This window comes from Marmota flaviventris, chromosome 12 (genome assembly GCF_047511675.1).
Source record: "Marmota flaviventris isolate mMarFla1 chromosome 12, mMarFla1.hap1, whole genome shotgun sequence".
In the NCBI taxonomy this organism is placed as follows: Eukaryota; Metazoa; Chordata; class Mammalia; order Rodentia; family Sciuridae; genus Marmota; species Marmota flaviventris.
The window spans coordinates 58,355,510-58,375,613 of NC_092509.1; the positions used below are offsets into that span (position 1 = coordinate 58,355,510).

General features: G+C 32.0%; 1 protein-coding gene across 1 annotated transcript in view; it reads right to left on the reverse strand.

The window, feature by feature from the left end:
• Dnah14 (dynein axonemal heavy chain 14) overlaps positions 1-20,104 on the reverse strand; it is a 376,581-nt gene that overhangs the window by 159,178 nt on the left and 197,299 nt on the right. Inside the window, 6 exon segments of the mRNA XM_071619724.1 lie at positions 64-125; positions 7,784-7,916; positions 9,158-9,316; positions 12,850-12,966; positions 15,530-15,747; positions 17,861-17,927. Coding sequence (XP_071475825.1) covers positions 64-125; positions 7,784-7,916; positions 9,158-9,316; positions 12,850-12,966; positions 15,530-15,747; positions 17,861-17,927 — 756 coding nt within the window.

The following is a 20,104-nucleotide window of genomic DNA, read 5'->3' on the forward strand; positions in this document are numbered from 1 at the left end:
TCTAAAAGAAATGACTTACATACAGTTGAGATAGAGAACTTTTGAAACTGTATTAATACATACCATGTTTTCTACTTGATATCTTATGGGTTTCAGTAAACAAGACGCTGATGTTCTGCTTTAGGCTATTGAATCAAATGTTTTAAAGGTTCAAAATTAGTTTATTTACAATTATATCTATATTTAAAAAATGAAATAACAACATGTGGCTGATTTTAGTTGTATCCTCTATAAGAAAACAGTCCCCCTATCCTCCATCCCCATTCATATTTTTACAGATAAAATTAGTATCCACGTTGAAACTGAAACTCAAACTTAACATGGACTTACTTAAAAATGAACTGGGCAAATTCTTAGGATGCCAAATTATTGGTGTTTTCTAAAGGTAGTAAGCCATTACCTCCCTTCTGTCTTTATAAAATGTTTGCCTTATGGATCATACAGTAAAAGACTTGTCTTTATTTTCATCTTGTATTTAGGTGTTTGATTTTTGTATGTTTGACAAAATAGTATGTCTTAATAAAGATCCAATTCACTATTAAGCATACCTATTTATTTTTTTAGACTCTTATTATTCGTATTATTTAGATCAGGAATGATTTCTATTGTATTAAATGCTTAAGAAAGTTATCTCTCTAAATTTTAAAGGCCTTCTTGAAGTGCAGTAAGAGTCTATTCTAAAATAATTAGTAGTGTAAGATGTAGATGATGGTGGCTTGGAAACAGGAGAATTAGAGCAATTTGTGACATGTGTAAAGACAGAAGATTCGAATAATAGGAGACAGAATGTGGGTAGTGAGAATGGAGATACAATGATTGTAATTGATCAGAAGGAACTTTAAAGATGGATAGGAAGAAACTCAAGGATGATTCCTAGGTGTTAAGCTTGAGTACCTAGTCTTTTCTGTTAAAGTAAAGAACAGTGGAGGAATATAGATTTGGAAGAGAAATTAAGAGTTATGTTTTGGATTTGTGAAGGTTGAGATGTTTATGGGATATCCAAGTATGTACATGACATAGACAGCTGGCTATCTGACTTTCATGATTAGAGGAAAGGTCTTATGAACCTCTCCAAGATTTTGTCTTCTTATTCAATTCAAAAGCAATAGGCTTCTTTAATATTTTAACAGAACCAGAATTAACTTTAGAAATTTGCACTTTTTATTTGTATAATTCAGAGTTCCTTTTTCCTCTCCTTTTAGGAAGAGGCAGACAGAATACAGAATGACAGAGATAAAACTTTTCTTTACAAAAGTCTTTTTGTATTTGTTAAGTAGCTCATATATTTCTAGTACAACAAAACAAATGTTATACAAAACTTTATTTGCATCTATTAGGCACATTTTTTTCTAGGAGAAAAATTATTATTGCTATCTTTTATGCTATATAAAAATTGAGATTTTAGATTTATTTATATTTAAAGTATATGTAAGAATTCCTTATTTAAAGGAATGAAACTAGTTGTTCATAATTTGAAGATTTTCCTTTAAGTAGAAAATCTCAGTAGACCAACAACAAGCAAGGAGATTGAATCAGTAATAAGACTCCCATCAAAGAAAAGCCGAGACTTGGATATTTCAATATTGAATTCTACCAATTATTTAAGGAGGAACTAATATAAATCCTTCTCAATCTCTACCAGAAAAGTCAAGAAGGAGGAATATTTTTAAACTCATTTTACAAGGCTAGCATTAACTTGATCCCAAGGCCAGAACATGATACTATAAGAAAATTAGAGGTACTAACTCTGATGAACACATATGCAAAATCTTAATAAAACTAAATTCAACAGCACATTATAAAGACCATTCAACATGATCAAGTGGATTTATTCCTGGGAATGCAAGGATGGTTTGACACACACAAATTAACAAATGAAGGACAAAATTATAATATGGATGCAGAAAAAAACTCAAAACATTTCAAAAAGTTCAATACTTTCTCATGATTAAAAACTCTAGAGAATTAGGCATAGAAGGAGTGTATGTCAACACAATAAAGTCCACATGTGAAAAGCCCCCAATTAACATCAGTCTGAGTAGTGAAAAGCAGAAAGATGAGGATACCCATTCTTATCACTTTTTTCCAATATGGTACTGAAAGTCTCAGAGAAATTAATCAAGATAAAATAAAGGCATCCAAATAGGAAAGGAAGAAGTAAAACTGTTTCTATTTGCTGATGACATACATTTTATGTAGAAAACCCTGAAAATCCACCATAAAACTGTTGGAATTGGTAAGTGAATTCAGTAAAGTTACAGGATACATAATCAAGACACAAAAATCATATTTCTATATTTCTATACATTAGCAGCAAACCATCTGAAAAAGATAAATAATCCAATATATAATGTCATTAAGATAATTAGGAGTAATTATTCAACTAGGAGATGCAAAATCTATACACTGAAAACTTAAAAAAATTTTCCTGATGAGGAAAATTGAAGAAAATACAAATAAATGGAAACATATTTTGAATTCATGGATTACAAGAATTAACATTGTTGGGCTGGGGTTGTAGCTCAGTAGTAGAGCACTTGCCTAGCATGTATCAATTCTCAATACTGCATATAAGTAAATAAAATAAAGGTCCATTGACAACTAAAAAATATTTTAAAAATTAACATTGTTAAAATGTCCACATTATCTAAAGCAATCTACAAAGTCCAATGTCATGTTTCATTTTTCCTATAGAACTGCAAAAGACTCCAAATAGTCAAAGCAGTCTTGAGCAGAAAGAAAAAAGCTGGAGGCATCACACCATCTAATTTCAAAATATGCTATAAATGCATAGTGATCAAGCCAAAGTAATAGTAACATAAACACATACACAATGAGAAATGGAGCAAAGGGCCCATAAATAAGCTCAGACACTTATGGTGAATTGATTTTTGATAAAGATGCTAGAGACACATAATGGGGAGATGAGAGTCTCTTCAATAAATGGTATCATGAAAACTAGATATCCATATGCAGAAGTATGAAATTGGACCATTATTCACAACTTATACAAAAATCAACTCAAAATGAACTAAAGACCTAAATGTCACATCTGAAACTATTAAAGTACTAGGAAAAAAAAACTATAAAGAGTATTGGTCGGGGCAAAGATTTTTTATATAATCCCCAAAGCACAGCAACAAAAGCAATAGAAAAATGGGAATGCATCAAATTAAAATGCTTTTAGGGCTCAGGTGGGTTATGGCTCAGTGGTAGAGTGCTTTCCTAGCACGTGTGAAGCACTGGATTTGATCCTCAGCACCACATAAAAACAAATAAAATAAAGGTACTGTGTCCATCTACAACTAAAAAAAATAATTAAAAAACATTAAAATGTCACCCTGATTCCAAAACCAGACAAAGACACCTAAAAGAAAGAAAACTTCAGACCAATATCTCTAATGAATATAGATGCAAAAATCCTCAATAAAATTCTGGAAAATTGGATACAAAAACATATCAAAAAGATCGTGCACCATGGTCAAGTGGGATTCATCCCCAGGGTGCAAGGTTGGTTCAACATACAGAAATCAATAAATGTAATTCATCACATCAATGGACTTAAAGATAAGAACCATATGATCATCTTGATAGATGCAGAAAAAGCATTTGACAAAATACATCACCCCTATATCTTCAAAACACTAGAAAAACTAGGGATAACAGGAACTTACCTCAACATTGTGAAAGCTCTCTATGCTAAGCCTCAGGCCAGCATCATTCTAAATGCAGAAAAACTAAAGGCATTCACTTTAGAATCTGGAACAAGACAGGGATGCCCTCTCTCACCACTTCTATTCAACATAGTTTTTGAAATACTGGCCAGAGCAATTAGACAAACAAAAGAAATTAAAGGAATAACTATAGGAAAAGAAGAACTTAAACTAGCACTATTTGCTAATGATATAATTCTATACTAGAAGACCCAAAAAACTCTACCAAGAAACTTCTAGAACTAGTAAATAAATTCAGCAAAGTGGCAGGATATAAAATCAACACCTATAAATCAAAGGCATTTCTGTATATCAATGACAAATCCTCTGAAAAGGAAATGAGGAAAACGACTCCACTTACAATGTCCTCAAAAAAATAAAATACTTGAGAATCAATCTAACAAAAGAGATGAAAGATATTTACAATGAAAACTATAGAACCCTAAAGAGAAATAGAAGAAGACCTTAGAAGATGGAAAGATCTACCTTGCTCCTGGATAGGCAGAATTAATATTATTAAAATGACCATACTACCAAAAGCACTATACAGGTTCAATGAAATTCTGATCAAAATCTCAATGACATTCCTCATAGAAATAGAAAAAGCAATCATTAAATTCATCTGGAAAAATAAGAGACCCAGAATAGCTAAAGCAATTCTAAGCAGGAAGAGTGAAACAGGTGGTAAGGCTATACCAGACCTTAATCTATACTACACAGCAATAGTAACAAAAACAGCTTGGTACTGGTACCAAAACAGGCTGGTAGACCAATGGTACAGAATAGAGGACACAGAGACTAACCCACAGAATTATAACTACCTTATATTAGACAAAGGTGCCAAAAGCATGCACTGGAGAAAGGATAGCATCTTCAACAAATGGTGCTGGGAAAACTGGAAATCCATATGCAACAAAATTGAAATTGAAACCCTATCTCTCACCATGCACAAAAGTTAACTCAAAATGGATCAAGGATCTAGGAATTAAACCAGAGACTCTGTGTCTAATAGAAGAAAAAGTAGGCCCCAATCTCCATCACGTGAGGCTAGGTCCCAACTTCCTTAATAAGACACCTATAGTACAAGAATTAAAACCAAGAATCAACAAATGGAATGGATTCAAACTAAAAAGCTTTTTCTCAGTCAAGAGAAATAATATGTAAGGTGAATAGGGAGCTTACATCTTGGGAACAAATTTTTACCCCTCACAAATCAGATAGAGTGCTAATCTCTAGGGTATATAAAGAGCTGAACAAGATAAGCACCAAAAAACCCCAAACAATCCAATCAATAATGGGCCAAGGACCTGAACAGACACTTCTCAGAAGAGGATATACAATCAATCAACAAATAAGAAAAAATGCTCATCATCTCTAGCAATCAGAGAAATGCAAATTAAAACTACTCTAAGATACCATTTCACTCCAGTAAGAATGACAGCCATTAAGAAGACAAACAACAAGTGCTGGTGAGGATGCAGAGAAAAAGGTACACTCATACACTGCTGGTGGGACTGCAGTTGGTGCAGCCAATTTGGAAATCAGTATGGAGATTCCTTGGAAAGCTGGGAATGAAACCACCACTTGACCCAGCTATTTCTCTTCTTGGACTATACCCAAAGGAACTAAAAATAGCATACTACAAGGACATAGCCACATTAATGTTTATAGCAGCACAATTCATAATAGCTAAACCGTGGAGCCAAACTAGATGCCCTTCAATGAATAAATGGATTTAAAAAAATGTGGCATTTATACACAATGGAATATTACTCAGCACTATAAAATAATAAGATCATGGCATTTGAAGGAAAATGGATGGCATTAGAGCAGATTATGCTAAGTGAAGTTAGCCAATCCCCCTGCAAAAATGCCAAATGTCTTCTCTGATATAAGGGGGGTGACTCAAAATGGGGTAGGGACGAAGAGCATGGGAAGAGGGGTGGGAGGGAAAGGGAGGGAGAAGGGGAATTGCATGGATGGTGGAAGGAGACATCATTGTTGTACAAAATACATGTATGAAGATGTTAAAAAAAAAGAAAAGAAAAGAATTTCTTTTCTTTTCATGAAAAAGAAGACTCAAACTCAGAATGCATGTTTAGGCGTTATGTTCACAGACTTTTTTTTCTTTTTTTTTTAGCACCTAATATATGTTTGTTTTTACATCATCAAAATTATTTCACCTCTATCCAAGAAATGCTATCATATAAATTAGGGAAAATTTTGGAAGCTAGAGAGGAAAAAGGAAAAGAAATATGGGGGAATCTCAATAAAATCAATGGGAAATCAGCAGAATAGAGGAAAGGGATCAAAGGGAGGGAGGACAGGAAGGAAAGGGGAAGTACTTCGAAATGATATTGGCCAAATTATATTGTTGAATTGTGTGCATGTATGAATATGTAATCACGAATCTCACCATTATGTATCATTATGTAATTATGTGCATTACACAATTACAATGCACCAATAAAATATGAAAAAAACATTAAAATGCTTTTATACAACAAAAGAAACAACAGAATGAAGAAACAACTTATGGAATTGAAGAAAATATTTTCAAACCATACATTTGAGAAGGAGTTAGTATCCAAAATATATAAGGAACTCAAACTACTAGATGAAAAGAAAAGTTAAAAAATGGTCACAACTCATTTCACAAAAGAAGACATACAAATAGCCAATTGGTTTATGGGAAAATATTCAACATCATTAGTCATCAGGAAAAGGAAAATCACAAGGACTGTGGAAGAAAAGGAACCCTTGTACACTGTCCATAGAAATGTAATTAGTATAGACATTCTGGAAAACAGTATGGAGGCTCCTCAAAAAACTACATCTAGAATTACTATATGATACAGCAATCCCATTTCTGGGTATATACCCCAAAGTACTGAAATCAGTATGTTGAATAGACATCTACATTTCAATGTTCACTGCAGCATTACTTACAATAGCCAAGATATGGCACTAACCACTAATCAGTGGATAAATGGATAAATAAAATGTATATATACAAAATGGTATACTGTTCAGCCTTAAAAAGGATGAAATCTTGTCATCTGTGACAACATAGATGAACCTGGAGGACATTATGCCAAGAGATACAAGTCAGGCACAGAAAGACAAATAGTGCATAATCTCACTTATATTTGGAATATAAAAAAGATGAAGCAAAGGATAGAATGGTGGTTTCCAGAGGTAAGGAGGTGAGGTGGGAGGGAACGGTCAGAGAACAACGTTCAGTTAGATATAGGAATAAGATTTCAAGGTCTCTTGCATAGTGATGATTACAGTTAATACTAATGTATTGCCTATTTCAATATAGCAAATAAAAAAAATTTAAATGTTCTCACTCTAAAAAATAGTAGTGAGGTGATAGATGTGTTAATTAGCTGAAGTAATAATTTCATAATGCATATCAAAACATAACACCCCACAAATATAAACAATTATTATTTTTAAGTGAGAGCATTTAAATTGAAAACATAAAGGGGAGATTAGGAAAATTCTTCTTTTGAATAACTCTGCATTTTTATATAATAGATTTACTTTTTTTAGTTTAATAAAAGTAACATTTGTTACAAAACATTGAGAAAATAATGATAACCAGAAAAAATTACTCATGGTCTTAACATTTTGGTGCATATTCTTTCAGGCTTTTTTCTTTGCATATATTTTACACACATAGTTTATATATCATTCTGTAATTTTGCCTTGTGACTTTTTTATTACATAGAAATATATATGGGGCTGGGGTTGTAGCTCAGTGGTGGAGCACTTGCCTAGCACATGTGAGATTCTGGGATTCTGGGTTCGATCCTCAGGACCACATAAAAATAAATAACTAAATAAAATATTATTCTGTTATTATACCTAATTAAAATACATAAAAAATTTATTAAAAATAAAGGTATAAAATAAAAGAAATATATCATGATGGAATTTCAGGCAACTCATTGCATAGATTTGCTTTTTAAAAACAAGGCACATATATGTTAAGGCCAACATTTTTTTATAAATAGAATCTAAATAATAGATGAATAAAATTTAAAGTTTAATATATATACAACCTTGATTTTTTGATCTCATTATGTAATAGGACATCTCCTAAAATTGACCCATATTTTATATCAAATGCTCCGGAGTTCTCTAACTTTTCAAGCATTTGGTTAATGGTAGCAGTTTTCCCAACACCACATTCTCCTAAGAGGGAAAAATATTTTAGGTTAGAATTACATGCCAGAAAATGACATATGTTAACATATTAAAATGAACTAATAGTGCAACAGACCTGGTTTATTGGGATCCCCAGAGTTAGACCTCTAGCCTAGGTGTCTGAGGAAACAATAGCATTTTCCTTCATCTGAAATTTACATGAAAAGTATGTTTTTGCTTTTCCCTTTTTAAAATGTGATACTGGCTAGGTAAGTGAGTTAATATGTATCCTTCTCAGAGTCTACATTATTTACATATTTTACAAAAGAATAGATAAGGAGCTAATGGGGTTTTAAAAATTTGTTATTTTTATATATACATGACATGACAGTAGAGTGCATTTTGACATACATACATGTAGTACAACCCATTCCAATTAGGATCCCATTCTTGTAGTTGTACATAATGTGGAGTTACACTAGTCATGTATTCATTTAAGAGCAAAGGAAAGTTATATCTGATTCATTCTACTGTCTATATATTTTTATCTAATGTTCATTAAGCCCATCACAAATTGTTTTGCCTATAGCACACTAGAAATACTACATGAAATAAAATTCCTTGACAACATTTGCTAAGACAATCGGAGGGAGAAATCTGATGATAAATTCTTTATTGAGGCAGAACAGGGACTCATGACTTGATAATTCACTAAATAATAATTCCTTAGATGAAATTAAAGGCAAGCTATGGTTACCTGAGAGTCACCTTGCTGGAATTCTTTGAATATGGAACTGGGAAAATGGTACTACTTGCCTCTGGTGATGGACCATATAAGTTAGAAAACTGGAAAAGGTGATTAAGTTGAAATAAATGTTCAGAAACAATGGAAGCTATAGAGTGATTCCTTTGGTAAAAGTAAAAAAGTGAAAAATTTAGCTTCCGGTTGAGGAATTACATGTGTAGATTTAATTAAACCAATCAATGTTACCATTAGTGGACCTCCAAGGACCTCAGCCCACAGGCTATGGAGACCAGTTATATATTTACCCAGCAGTTCTACTGCTAGAATTTTCCTGAAGGTAATGAAAAGATGAAAAAGATTCACAATGTCCTCTACTAGAAAATATGTAGGGAAATGGGCATTTTATACACTGTTAGTAAGGATGTGAATTTATATAATCACCAAAACTTTTCAGGACCTATTTTTTCCCATTTCGCATGTTTGGACCAAGTAATATTTCCTCCTAACTCTAAAATACCCCTTCATTTACATTTTTAAAAAATACCTGTGAGAAGCACAGGGCAGGAATTCTTTAAGAGAAGGCTCATGAGAAAAGAAAGGCATGTTGTGTCTCTGGTAGCAACATAATTAATGTACTCTCCACATTCTATCATCTTCAATATGTTGTCACCAGATTCTTGAATGTCAGTCAGTAATGAAGTCCCTAAGTTAAAAAAGAAAAGTTTCTAATGACTTAGAAATATTAAACTAACATTTTGGGTACTTAATACTTTCTGAAAAAAATTCAACATATTATAAAGAAATTTAACTATTTTAAAGATTGACATTTGTAAAAGTAAAAAATAGCCAAACATAGGCAATTTGATGTAAAATAAAACAGACACACAAATATAAATCCAAAAAGAAACTTTCTTATAAGCCATTAAAAGATTTTTTTCTGATCAGTATCATTCCATTTAACAAATGTATCATGCAAAATTTTTCTTTTTTTTACTCAGTGCTCTACTTATGGACATTTATGATGTTTTCAATCTTTTGCTATTACAAACAAGTCTGAGTTAAGTAATACACATATGTTATTTCACATATATGTGGACTAATTTTTTTATAAGTAGAGTTTTGGATCAATATAAACTGTCATATGATATATAATTTGATGGATATTGACAAATTGCTCTCCAATATTTGAGAGTCTATATCTTCATGCCTTCGTGAAAGGTATCAAACTTCTTGATCCTCACCAAAATTACAGGTAAAAATTATATCTAATTGTAGATTAACTTGAATTTCTCATATATGAATCAACTCTTTATATGTAAGAAGTGTTTATTTTTCTATGAATTGTTTATTCATATTCTTTATACTTTTACTTATAGTTTATCATTTTAAGGTATTCTTGAGTTTCATAAATATTTTAATATCTGCAAATAATAAAATCTAACCATCTCCTTTTCAAATTTACATATCTAATTTTTTTCTCTTTTTTAACTGCATTGGTTAGCATCTTCAAAACAACATTAAGAGGTTGGGGCTGTAGCACAGTGACAGTACTTGACTAGAATGTACGAGGCACTGAGTTGGATCCTTAGCACCAGATAAAAATAAACAAATAAAATAAAGGCATTCTGTCCATCTATAGCTATAAAAAATTAAAAAAAACATTAAGTTGAAATGTTGGATTTTAATGAAAATGCTTCCTTTTCTCTTTAAGTAGGTTGTTTTTGTTGTCATTTTTTCCTTTATAACTATTTTTATTTGTTCTTTTTAGATATATATGATAGTAGACTGTATTTAAACATGCTATACATACAGAGAGAACAATTTATTCTAATTAGGATCCCATTATTGCAGTTGTAGATGATGTGGAGTTACACTGGTCGTATTTGGCTGCATTTTTCATCTCTAGAGGGTCTGTTTGATTCTTTTTCAAATTGTGCCACATTTTCATAGTTTTTGATTCTTTTCAGGTATTTTCAAGCTTATTTTTTATTTCTTTAAACATAGTAAGTATGGATGTCTCAGAATATATAGCCGGTAATTCTAGTCATTCAAGTCTTGTTAATTTATGGTGATAATCTTGATTCTGCTAATTACCTTTAACTGAGTATTAAATTTGAAAATATTGTTTGTATGAATAATATATGATTTAGGAAAATAGTCCTATTCTATTAGCTTTTTAGTGGATGCTAGAAAATAGTCACAGATAACCTTAGTTCAAGATTTGAGGTTCCTTAGGTCACTCAGGATAGGGTATCTGGCCACGTAAGGGCTCGCTTAAGGTAGTTCACCTTTCTACAGAGGGGAGAGCCCTTAATAGGTCAGATTAAATTATACGTGTTTGTGTGAGAGAGAAAGAGTGGAGGGAAAGAAGCTTTGGTTTTTGTCCTCCTTGAACATTTAACAGTCAACCTGACTGATAAAAAACATGACTGTTTCAATCAAAATTATGTGTAGATTGTTAAATAGATATTATATCCTCAATAAGCTGTATAGAGCATAATTTTCAGCACTGTTAATTAATCTTAATTACTACACAATTCATATTTGAACTCCTCAAAGATTAGTGGAAATTGAAGTAAAATATATAACTCAATTCACATGCAAAATGTTTTCTTTCAATAACAATTCCACCATGATAGTAGGAAAAGGAATTCTGCATCATGATTTATCACATCTGTGCTCAGTGATAACCCCATAGAGTTTTAAGTCCAGGAGAAAGCACTTCATGTAGTTGTTGTGGATTTCTCCTTCAGTCAGCTTTCTATGCAATAATACCAAAAGGTGATTTTTTTCCTTAAGCATGTCTAAGATGCCCAATCTACATATTGTGGTTTACTGCAGGGGAAACATGGTATTGTGACATTAAAATTATCATTACAAGTTTGGTTTAAAAGTTCAGGAGGGTTTTAATTGCTTCTATGTCCTTTGCATACAAGTAGGGTAAGTTGTCTCCAGAGAAGTGAATGTTTTAGATTTGGAGAAGGTGTTGAATTATAGGCAAATGATATTCAGTTATATTTCCATCTAGTGGCAAAAAGCTAAAGATAAAAATGCCCCCAATATTAGCACTAACATGAAATAGAATCTGTGATCTCTCACCAATGCTTATTGTGACAAAACAATGTACAATATAACTTTGGTATTTCCAACAAAAATAAATTTGAAATTAGAACTTTCTGGATGCCTATGATTCTGACAGCTCTGGTTGGTTTCTGTCAAAAACTCTTGCAACCAAACTTTGAAATTATTTGATGAGAGAAACCTGACTTCAGTTATTCATTTCAATTTCCATTCATTAAACTTCTTATACTGATTCTCCTCCTTGATGATGTGATTATATCCAAATAAGCCCATGGTAAATTGAAAATGTTGTTAAGTCAAAAGCATTTGATACACCTAACCTACTTAACAGCATAGTTTAGTAACAGTACACTGTAGAGTATTGGTTGTTTCCTCTTATATTCCTATGATTACTGCCACTGCCCAATATTGCAAAAGAGTATGATACTGCCTATTGCTAGTCTGAGAAATGATCCAAAATTTCAAATTCCAGTATTGCTAGTCTGAGAAATGATGCAAATTTCAAATTCCAGATTTGAAGTATGGTTTTTACTGATTATGTGTTGCTTTCACACTACCATAAAGTTGAAAACTTGCAAGTTGAGGACCATCTGTATTTGTAAGAACTTGACAAGAAGCCTGACCATTAAGTTCCTGCCTTAAACTTCTTCCAAGCTCTTAAAGTGCAACAAGTTTCTATGTCTTTTTTTGTTTTATGTAGAAGCAGAAGATTGAGAATAAAAATAATTTAGCAAATATGGATGTTCACCAAACGATGGTATTTTTTTCTAATGAGTAGTTTCCTATATAATCAAGTGTAAGTTCTTACATACATACTTTTCCTATTTTAGATGTGAACCTTACCATTTTCTCCTTTCAATAATCATAGCTAATTGAAATAATAAATATTGTGATTAATAAGACTTTCGATGAACTCAGTTTTACAATGTGCAAATGACTCAAAATACTCCAGATTTCTCATAAAGTAGTATTCAAAAGTTATTTTTAAGGCACGTTTTGTAAATGCGGATCCAAACTGGTCTCTACACAAATTTGGAATGTATTAATAATTAAAGTTGCTGATATATAACTAATTTTACAAATACAGTATCCTCAGCATTTTGAAGAAATTACAAAAAAATACAAATTACAAGAAATTTGTATAATTACCCTTACCTCTTTGAATTATTGTCTGAATATTAGGAACTAAATCTGACCAAGGTATGAATTCACATTGTAGTATGTCCACAAAATACCCAAAGATAGACCGTTCACCAGTTGGTAGACTGATACCTACATTTGAGATTGATAAATAGATCCACATAAGAAAGAGATTTATTTAAGAATATGAACTCTAACTGAAATATATGATTATTAAGAAAGGTATGTCCAAATATATTAAATAAGTCTGTCTTTTTTTCATAATATTTAATTGTATAAAAGCAAAAACTGATTAACTTTTTGTCCTTTTTATAATCCAGAAATTAAGGTGAATTTTGATCTGATAGCCTTGAAACCTTACCCTAAAGTTCTGTTTCTTATTATGTAAACACACATGATGTTTTTAAATGATAGAAATGTACTGGTTGTGGCTAAACCAATACATAAGAGAATATTGATACTTATTTGTAAATCACATGTATTTTCCATTTTAAAAGTAATATATTTTCTCAGTAGAAAATTGTTGAAGATACTGAATAATGAAAAGCAAAATAATTAAGCAATTATTTTACTATACAAAGATAACAATGTTAATATTTAAAATGATAAATGTATATATGTAAAACAGTGTTAACATACACCTTATAATTTTTTGCCTGTTTCAATCTTTCAATTTATCATAGAGACAAATTAAAAATCTCTTATAATTTTAGAATTATTTATTACCTGTTAGAATTCTATCAGATTTTGCTATTAAAAGACTATATTGTTATATTCCTACAAGTTCATGGTTGTTTTATGTTTTGTGGATTTTTTGTTTGTTTGTTTTCGTATTGGGGATTGAACTTGGGCACTGAGCCACATCCCCAGCCCTATTTTTAATTTTATTTTAGAGACAGGGTCTCACTGAGTTACTTAGTGCCTCACGCTATTCCTTTGCTGAGGCTGGCTTTGAACTCATGATCCTTCTGCCCCAATCTCCCAAGCCTCTGGGATTACACCTTGGCCAGCTAGGGTTGTTGTTTTTTAATGTAGTGTTTTTCTCGAATCCTCTTTAATCTTTTGGCATAAATTTTACTTTATCTTATAGTATTGCTATTCTTTTTTTTTTGTATTTGCATCACATAATTATTAATTACTTTCTGTGTGCTTCAAATCAATATGCTATTTTATACATTGTTCTAACAAATTAAAAGTTGATTTTTTAATCCTATTTTTCAAAGACAACAAATTCCTTAGTACACTTTAACAACTCATCGAAAATTCCTTTATTTTGTGTATAGCTTTTACATTTTTAATAAAACATTTCTAGTTTATGATCTGCCTGACAATAAATCAAGGTAGTTTATCTATCTTTAAAAGTTAGCAGGTGCTGAGATTGTGGCTCAGTGGTAAAGTACTTGTCTAGCAAGTGTGAGGCCTTGGGTTTGATCCTCAGCACCACATAGAAGTAAATAAATAAAATGAAGGTATTGCGTCCAAATACTTCTAAAAAATAATTTTTTTAAAAAAAAGAGGCATAAAATTGAATAGTTAACTTCAATAACAAATTAACATGCAATGCTTTGAAATTAAAAGTTAATTTCTATAGGAAATTACATAAAACTTGTCATCCAGATGTTTATATATATGTGCATTTTTGACTGTGAGGATTGAACACAGGTCCTAGCAAAAACTATGCATGCGCTGTCTTATTGAGCTACACCTCTGCTCCCATCCAGATGTCTTAAATGGAACTGTTTACAGTAATTCAGAAGACTGAATTAAGAATTAAGACTGCATTGATTGAGCACTTAAATATGTACCAGGCAGGCTCTATTCTACGTACCTAGCACATCACTTAATTATTTCATTTTATAACTGAGATAATCAAAGATTAAAAATATTTAGTAGCCAAATATATTTGGGATATGGTTCAGTTGGTAGAGTCCTTGCCTTACATGCACAAGGTCCTAGGTTCAATCCCCAGCACCACACAAAAAAGATCCCATCTTTGTTTTACAAGGTTCTTCTAAATACATTCATATTTTGTCTCTTTTTGGTACCTGCATTAACAATCTCTTTATCTATTCAAAGTTTCTTTAATCAGCAACAGCTAAATGGGAAGGGTAAGTATTTTAGGTTACTAGGATAGATTCCACCTGTTAGAACTGACATATAAATACAAAGCACAAGACTTTATAAAATAACTCAGAATTAAAATAAAAATATAAGACTAAATATTCTGCTCCTGCAGAAGTTCCTGCTACATGGTGGTGTGGATAGTATGGATCGTTACACAGCTGATGGGCTAAGGCTGAGTTCATAGTTCTAAGGCTTTCCCTTTTGCTTCACTAGTGTTCTAGCTTCTCATTGCATCTGGAACCAATCAGGAATCTAATTTTCTTTAACCCCCTTTCATTAGCATAAAGGTGTTGTTTCTTAATACTATTTTACCTTTAATCTTCACACTTCAAATGATGGGCCTAGTCAATATAAGTACAATCATTGCTTCTAATTAATATTTTAAAATAAGCAAAACAGAGCTGGGCTGTGGCTCAGTGGTGGAGCGCTTGCCTGGCATGTGTGAGGTACTGGCTTTGATTCTCAGCACCACATATAAATAAATTAATAAATAAAGTAAAGGTCCATCAACAATTTAAAAACTATTTTAAAATAATAAGCAAAATAATGATTCCTCCCAGCCAGAACTTACCTCCTTGTGAATTGTCTTCAAATAATTCACGTACAAGTTTGTCAAAATCATAGGTTACTTCCGAAACAGAATCAGGCTCAAAAGCTGGATAAAATAGTGTATCATCTTCATGCTTTAAACTTCCTCCAAATGCCCAAGTAAAAGCAAACACAAAAAGCTTTTGAATCATTATTGTTAATTTATCAGGATTTTTCTCCAGATACCACAGATTTTCATTGCTGGGTAGAAATGAAAGGAAGGGTGAAGGTTTAGTTTTAGAAAGCAGCTCAGAAATTTCTTTCAATATATAAAAGTTTCATTTTTATTAAAAACTATAATATAGTTCAAGTGTTGACAGAAAAGTTTTAGAATTAATGTATAACTGTTCCTTTGATAAGTCATGTAAATTAGTTACTATTTTTAAAGTCCCATATGTGTAAGAGATCTGTAGTCAACCTTTATTTAATATATTCCTTTATATATTTTAAAATTTAATTCATTCAAATGTATCATTTTTATATTTCTAAAAGTATGTTTAACATACATTTTAATTTAATACATATATACATGTATAGTTAATTTATGTACATATTTTAATTTAATGTATACACACATTTCATTTTTATTTTAGGCTAATTAAGTAGCTGCAAGTTTATTTGTCTTTTGAGAGAAAATATGATAATTCTTCACTTTATGTAGATATAAGCAAATAGTATTCACTCTATATTCTTCTCAGCCAAATCCTAGAGGTTGATTTAGTTTAATGTGGCTAATCCTGGGCAGGGTGAATCTGGTGAGTATTTTCTAATCTAGGTCAACTCAAGTCACTCCTGGTTCATGAAATTCAAGTCCTACTGTGATAAGGCTGGTGTTGATCGGGCTGGACAGAGATTTAAGCCTGATCTCAACACACTTTGTATATCACCAAACTGAAGTTTATTAGCAACCTTTAATGTGTAAGTATTTACACAATCTTGTCTGAAATTTCTAGCCCTGTGTAATATGTGATAGTTCTTTTGGCAAATATTATTGAGTGGCTATAACATATCAGTTACTCTGAACAAAATCAGAATCCCCTTTTCACAGGAAAGGAAAATTAATACTAAACCATGATAAGAATAAAGAATAAAGAGTCAAGCATATCATGAAGAATAATAGCAGGGATAACTAATTTAGATTGCAGAAGTTAGGGAAGGTCTTTTTTGACGCACCAGTTAAATTGATACCTGAAGAATGATTGGGCTTTGGCAAAACATAGAAGTATAGAATTTTGAGCAGAAGGAACACATGTGCCAAGACCTTGAAGTCAAAGGATCATTGCTAGTTTGAGGAAGTGGAGGGAAACAAAAGCCAGTGTCACTGAAGCACAGTTAGAGGAAAGATTAGGTCATAACTCTGGAGAGATGGACAGGGACTTTTTAAACTAGCCAAGATATTTTTCTTCTACTCAGAGTAATGGGAAGTTATTAAGTTTATATTTTATAAATATTCTTTTATGGCTACTCAACTATTTCAATTTTTTTTTAAATCTCCAATTATGTTGAGAAATGACTAGAAGAATTGGGGAAACAAATTGGGAGTCTATTGCAACAGTATAGGAAAGAAATGATGGAAGTTTGGGCTCAGATGTCATAATCAAGACGGAGATAAGTGAATAGATGTGAAGGCAGAGCTGACAGTGGACAAAATAAAATTTATTTTTTAGTTTTTCGTGGACACAACATCTTTATTTTATTTTTATGTGGTGCTGAGGATCGAACCCAGCGCCCCGTGCATGCCAGGCGAGCGTGCTATCCTTTGAGCCACATCCCCAGCCCCGGAAAGTCTATTTAGAATGTCTTCTTTTTCAAAAGTGAATGTGACATGAATGGTCTCAGAGACTCATAATGAGATGTAGGAAGGCCCCAATAGTAATGCTCATATCATAAAAAAGTAGCAGAAGAAATGTTACACTAATCAATATTCAAAGATATAATTTATTGAGCACTTAACTATGTACCAGGCAGGCTCTGTTCTACGTACCTAGCACATCACATCATTATTTCATTTTATAACTGAGATAATCAAAGATTAAAAATATTTAGTAACCAAATATATTTCATAGCTCATAAATGACAGATTCATATATTAAATTCATGTCATTTTATTCATTTTTCCAATATGTACAGAGACTGGACAGAAGTATCCATATAATCTTATTTTTAAAAAATTAGTATAAAAATATGGTGATTTGTGGACCTGAAGTGGATTTTGATATTATACAATCACAAAAGTACTGGTGTGTTGACAAGTAATCCTGTATGTATTTGAGTATTTGGTTCCTACTAGATTTGTCAAATGAATGTAGCTGACCTCTTTTCTGGTTCCTTCAATTTGGTAGAATCTTTTGTCTCCTTAGTTGAAGTGTTATTCGGATCACCTTAAAAAGGAAAGAGTATTTTTGTGCAATTAATAACAAACCTAAAATTTAGCTAGTTAATTCATGAGGTTTAATTTATAACACTGTTTAGTGGACTGTAAGTAAGAGAATATCTTTTCACATACATCATTGTAGGCAGATTGTAGCTGTCTTCTCCCATCCCTACAAGTTACCCATTCCATAGAGGAACTCAGTTTAATTGATTATTCATTAGTCTTTTAAGCTTATTTTTTTCTTTTTAATATTTATTTTTTAATAATAAAGTAAAATATATTTCTCATGGGACATTGAGAAAATAGATAAAAGTATAAAGAAGAAAATAATGCCACCCATAATGCTATTATCCACCATTTTAGAACCATTAAAGTGTTAGTGCCTTTCGTTAAATGGGATAGATTCAAACTAAAAAGTTTTTTCTCCGCAAAAGAAATAATATGTGAGGTGAATAGGGAGCCTACATCCTGGGAACAAATTTTTACCCCTCACACATCAGATAGAGCTCTAATCTCTAGGGTATACAAATAACTCAAAAAGTTAAACAAACAAACAAAATAAATAAATAACCAATCAACAAATGGGCCAAGGACCTGAACAGACACTTCTCAGAAGAGGATATACAATCAATCAACAAGTATACAAAAAAGTGCTCATCATCTCTAGCAATCAGAGAAATGCAAATTAAAACTATTCTAAGATACCATCTCACTCCAGTAAGAATGGCAGCCATTATGAAGTCAAACAACAACAAGTGCTGGTGAGGATGCGGGGGAAAAAGGTACACTCATACACTGTTGGTGGGACTGCAAATTGGTGCAGCCAATTTGGAAAGCAGTATGGAGATTCCTTGGAAAGCTGGGAATGGAACCACCATTTGACCCAGCTATTCCTCTTCTTGGACTATACCCAAAGGACCTAAAAACAGCATACTACAGGGACACAGCCACATCAATGTTTATAGCAGCACAATTCACAATAGTTAGATTGTGAAGCCAACCTAGATGCCTTTCAATGGATGAATGAATAAAAAAAAAATGTGGCATATATATACACAATGGAATATTACTCAGCACTAAAAAATAATAAGATCATGGCATTTGCAGGGAAATGGATGACATTAGAGCAGATTATGCTAAGTGAAGTTACTCAATCTCCAAAAAAAACAAATGCTGAATGTCTTCTCTGATATAAAGGGGGTGACTCAAAATGGGGAAGAGAGGAAGAGCATGGGAAGAAGATTACCTCTACATAGGGATGGGAGGGAAAGGGAGGGAGAAGGAGAATTGCATGGATGGTGGAAGGAGACCCTCATTGTTATACAAAATACATGTATGAAGATGTGAGAAAAAAAGAATAGCATTACCCTAGCTTAGGTAGAGAGAAGTGATGGGAGGGGAGAGGAGGGGTTGGGGAGATAGGAAGGATAATAGAATGAAACAGACATTATTATTACTGTGAATATATATGTGAATGCATGACCAATGTGATTCTGCAACCTGTGTACTCAGAAAAATGAGATATTGTATCCCATCTGATTCAAATGTATGATATGTCAAGGTTATTGTACTGACATGTGTAACTAATTAAAACAAATAAAAAAAATAAGATTCTACTTTTCAGCTACTGTGAATAATGCTGCTATGAACATTGGTGTAGAAATATCTGTTAAGAGTATTTGCTTCCAATTATTTTGGGTAAACACTCAGAAGGGAAATTGCTGGGTCAAGTGGTGGCAATTCTATATTTAATTTTTTGAGGAACTGCCATACCATTTTCCATAGTGGCTGGATCATTTTACATTCTCATCAGTGATGTATGAAGGTTCCATTTTCTCCATATACATGCTAACATTTATTTTTTATTTATTAATAGTCATCCCAACAGGTGGGAAGTATTAACTCATTTCAATTTTCATATCCTTAATGATTAGTGATGTTGTGCATATTTTAATGTGCTTGTTGGTCATATGTCTATCTTCTTTGGAGAAATGTCTATCATCATTTGCCCATTTTAAAAATGGTTGTTGATTTTTTTTGTTGCTGTTGAGTAGTATGAGTTCTTTATATATTCTGGATATTAATCTCTATAAAATAAGTGCTTTGAAAAATTCCCATTTTGTGAGTTATCTTTTCTGTTGATAATGACTTTTTATGCTCAAAAGATTTTAATTCAGATGAGGC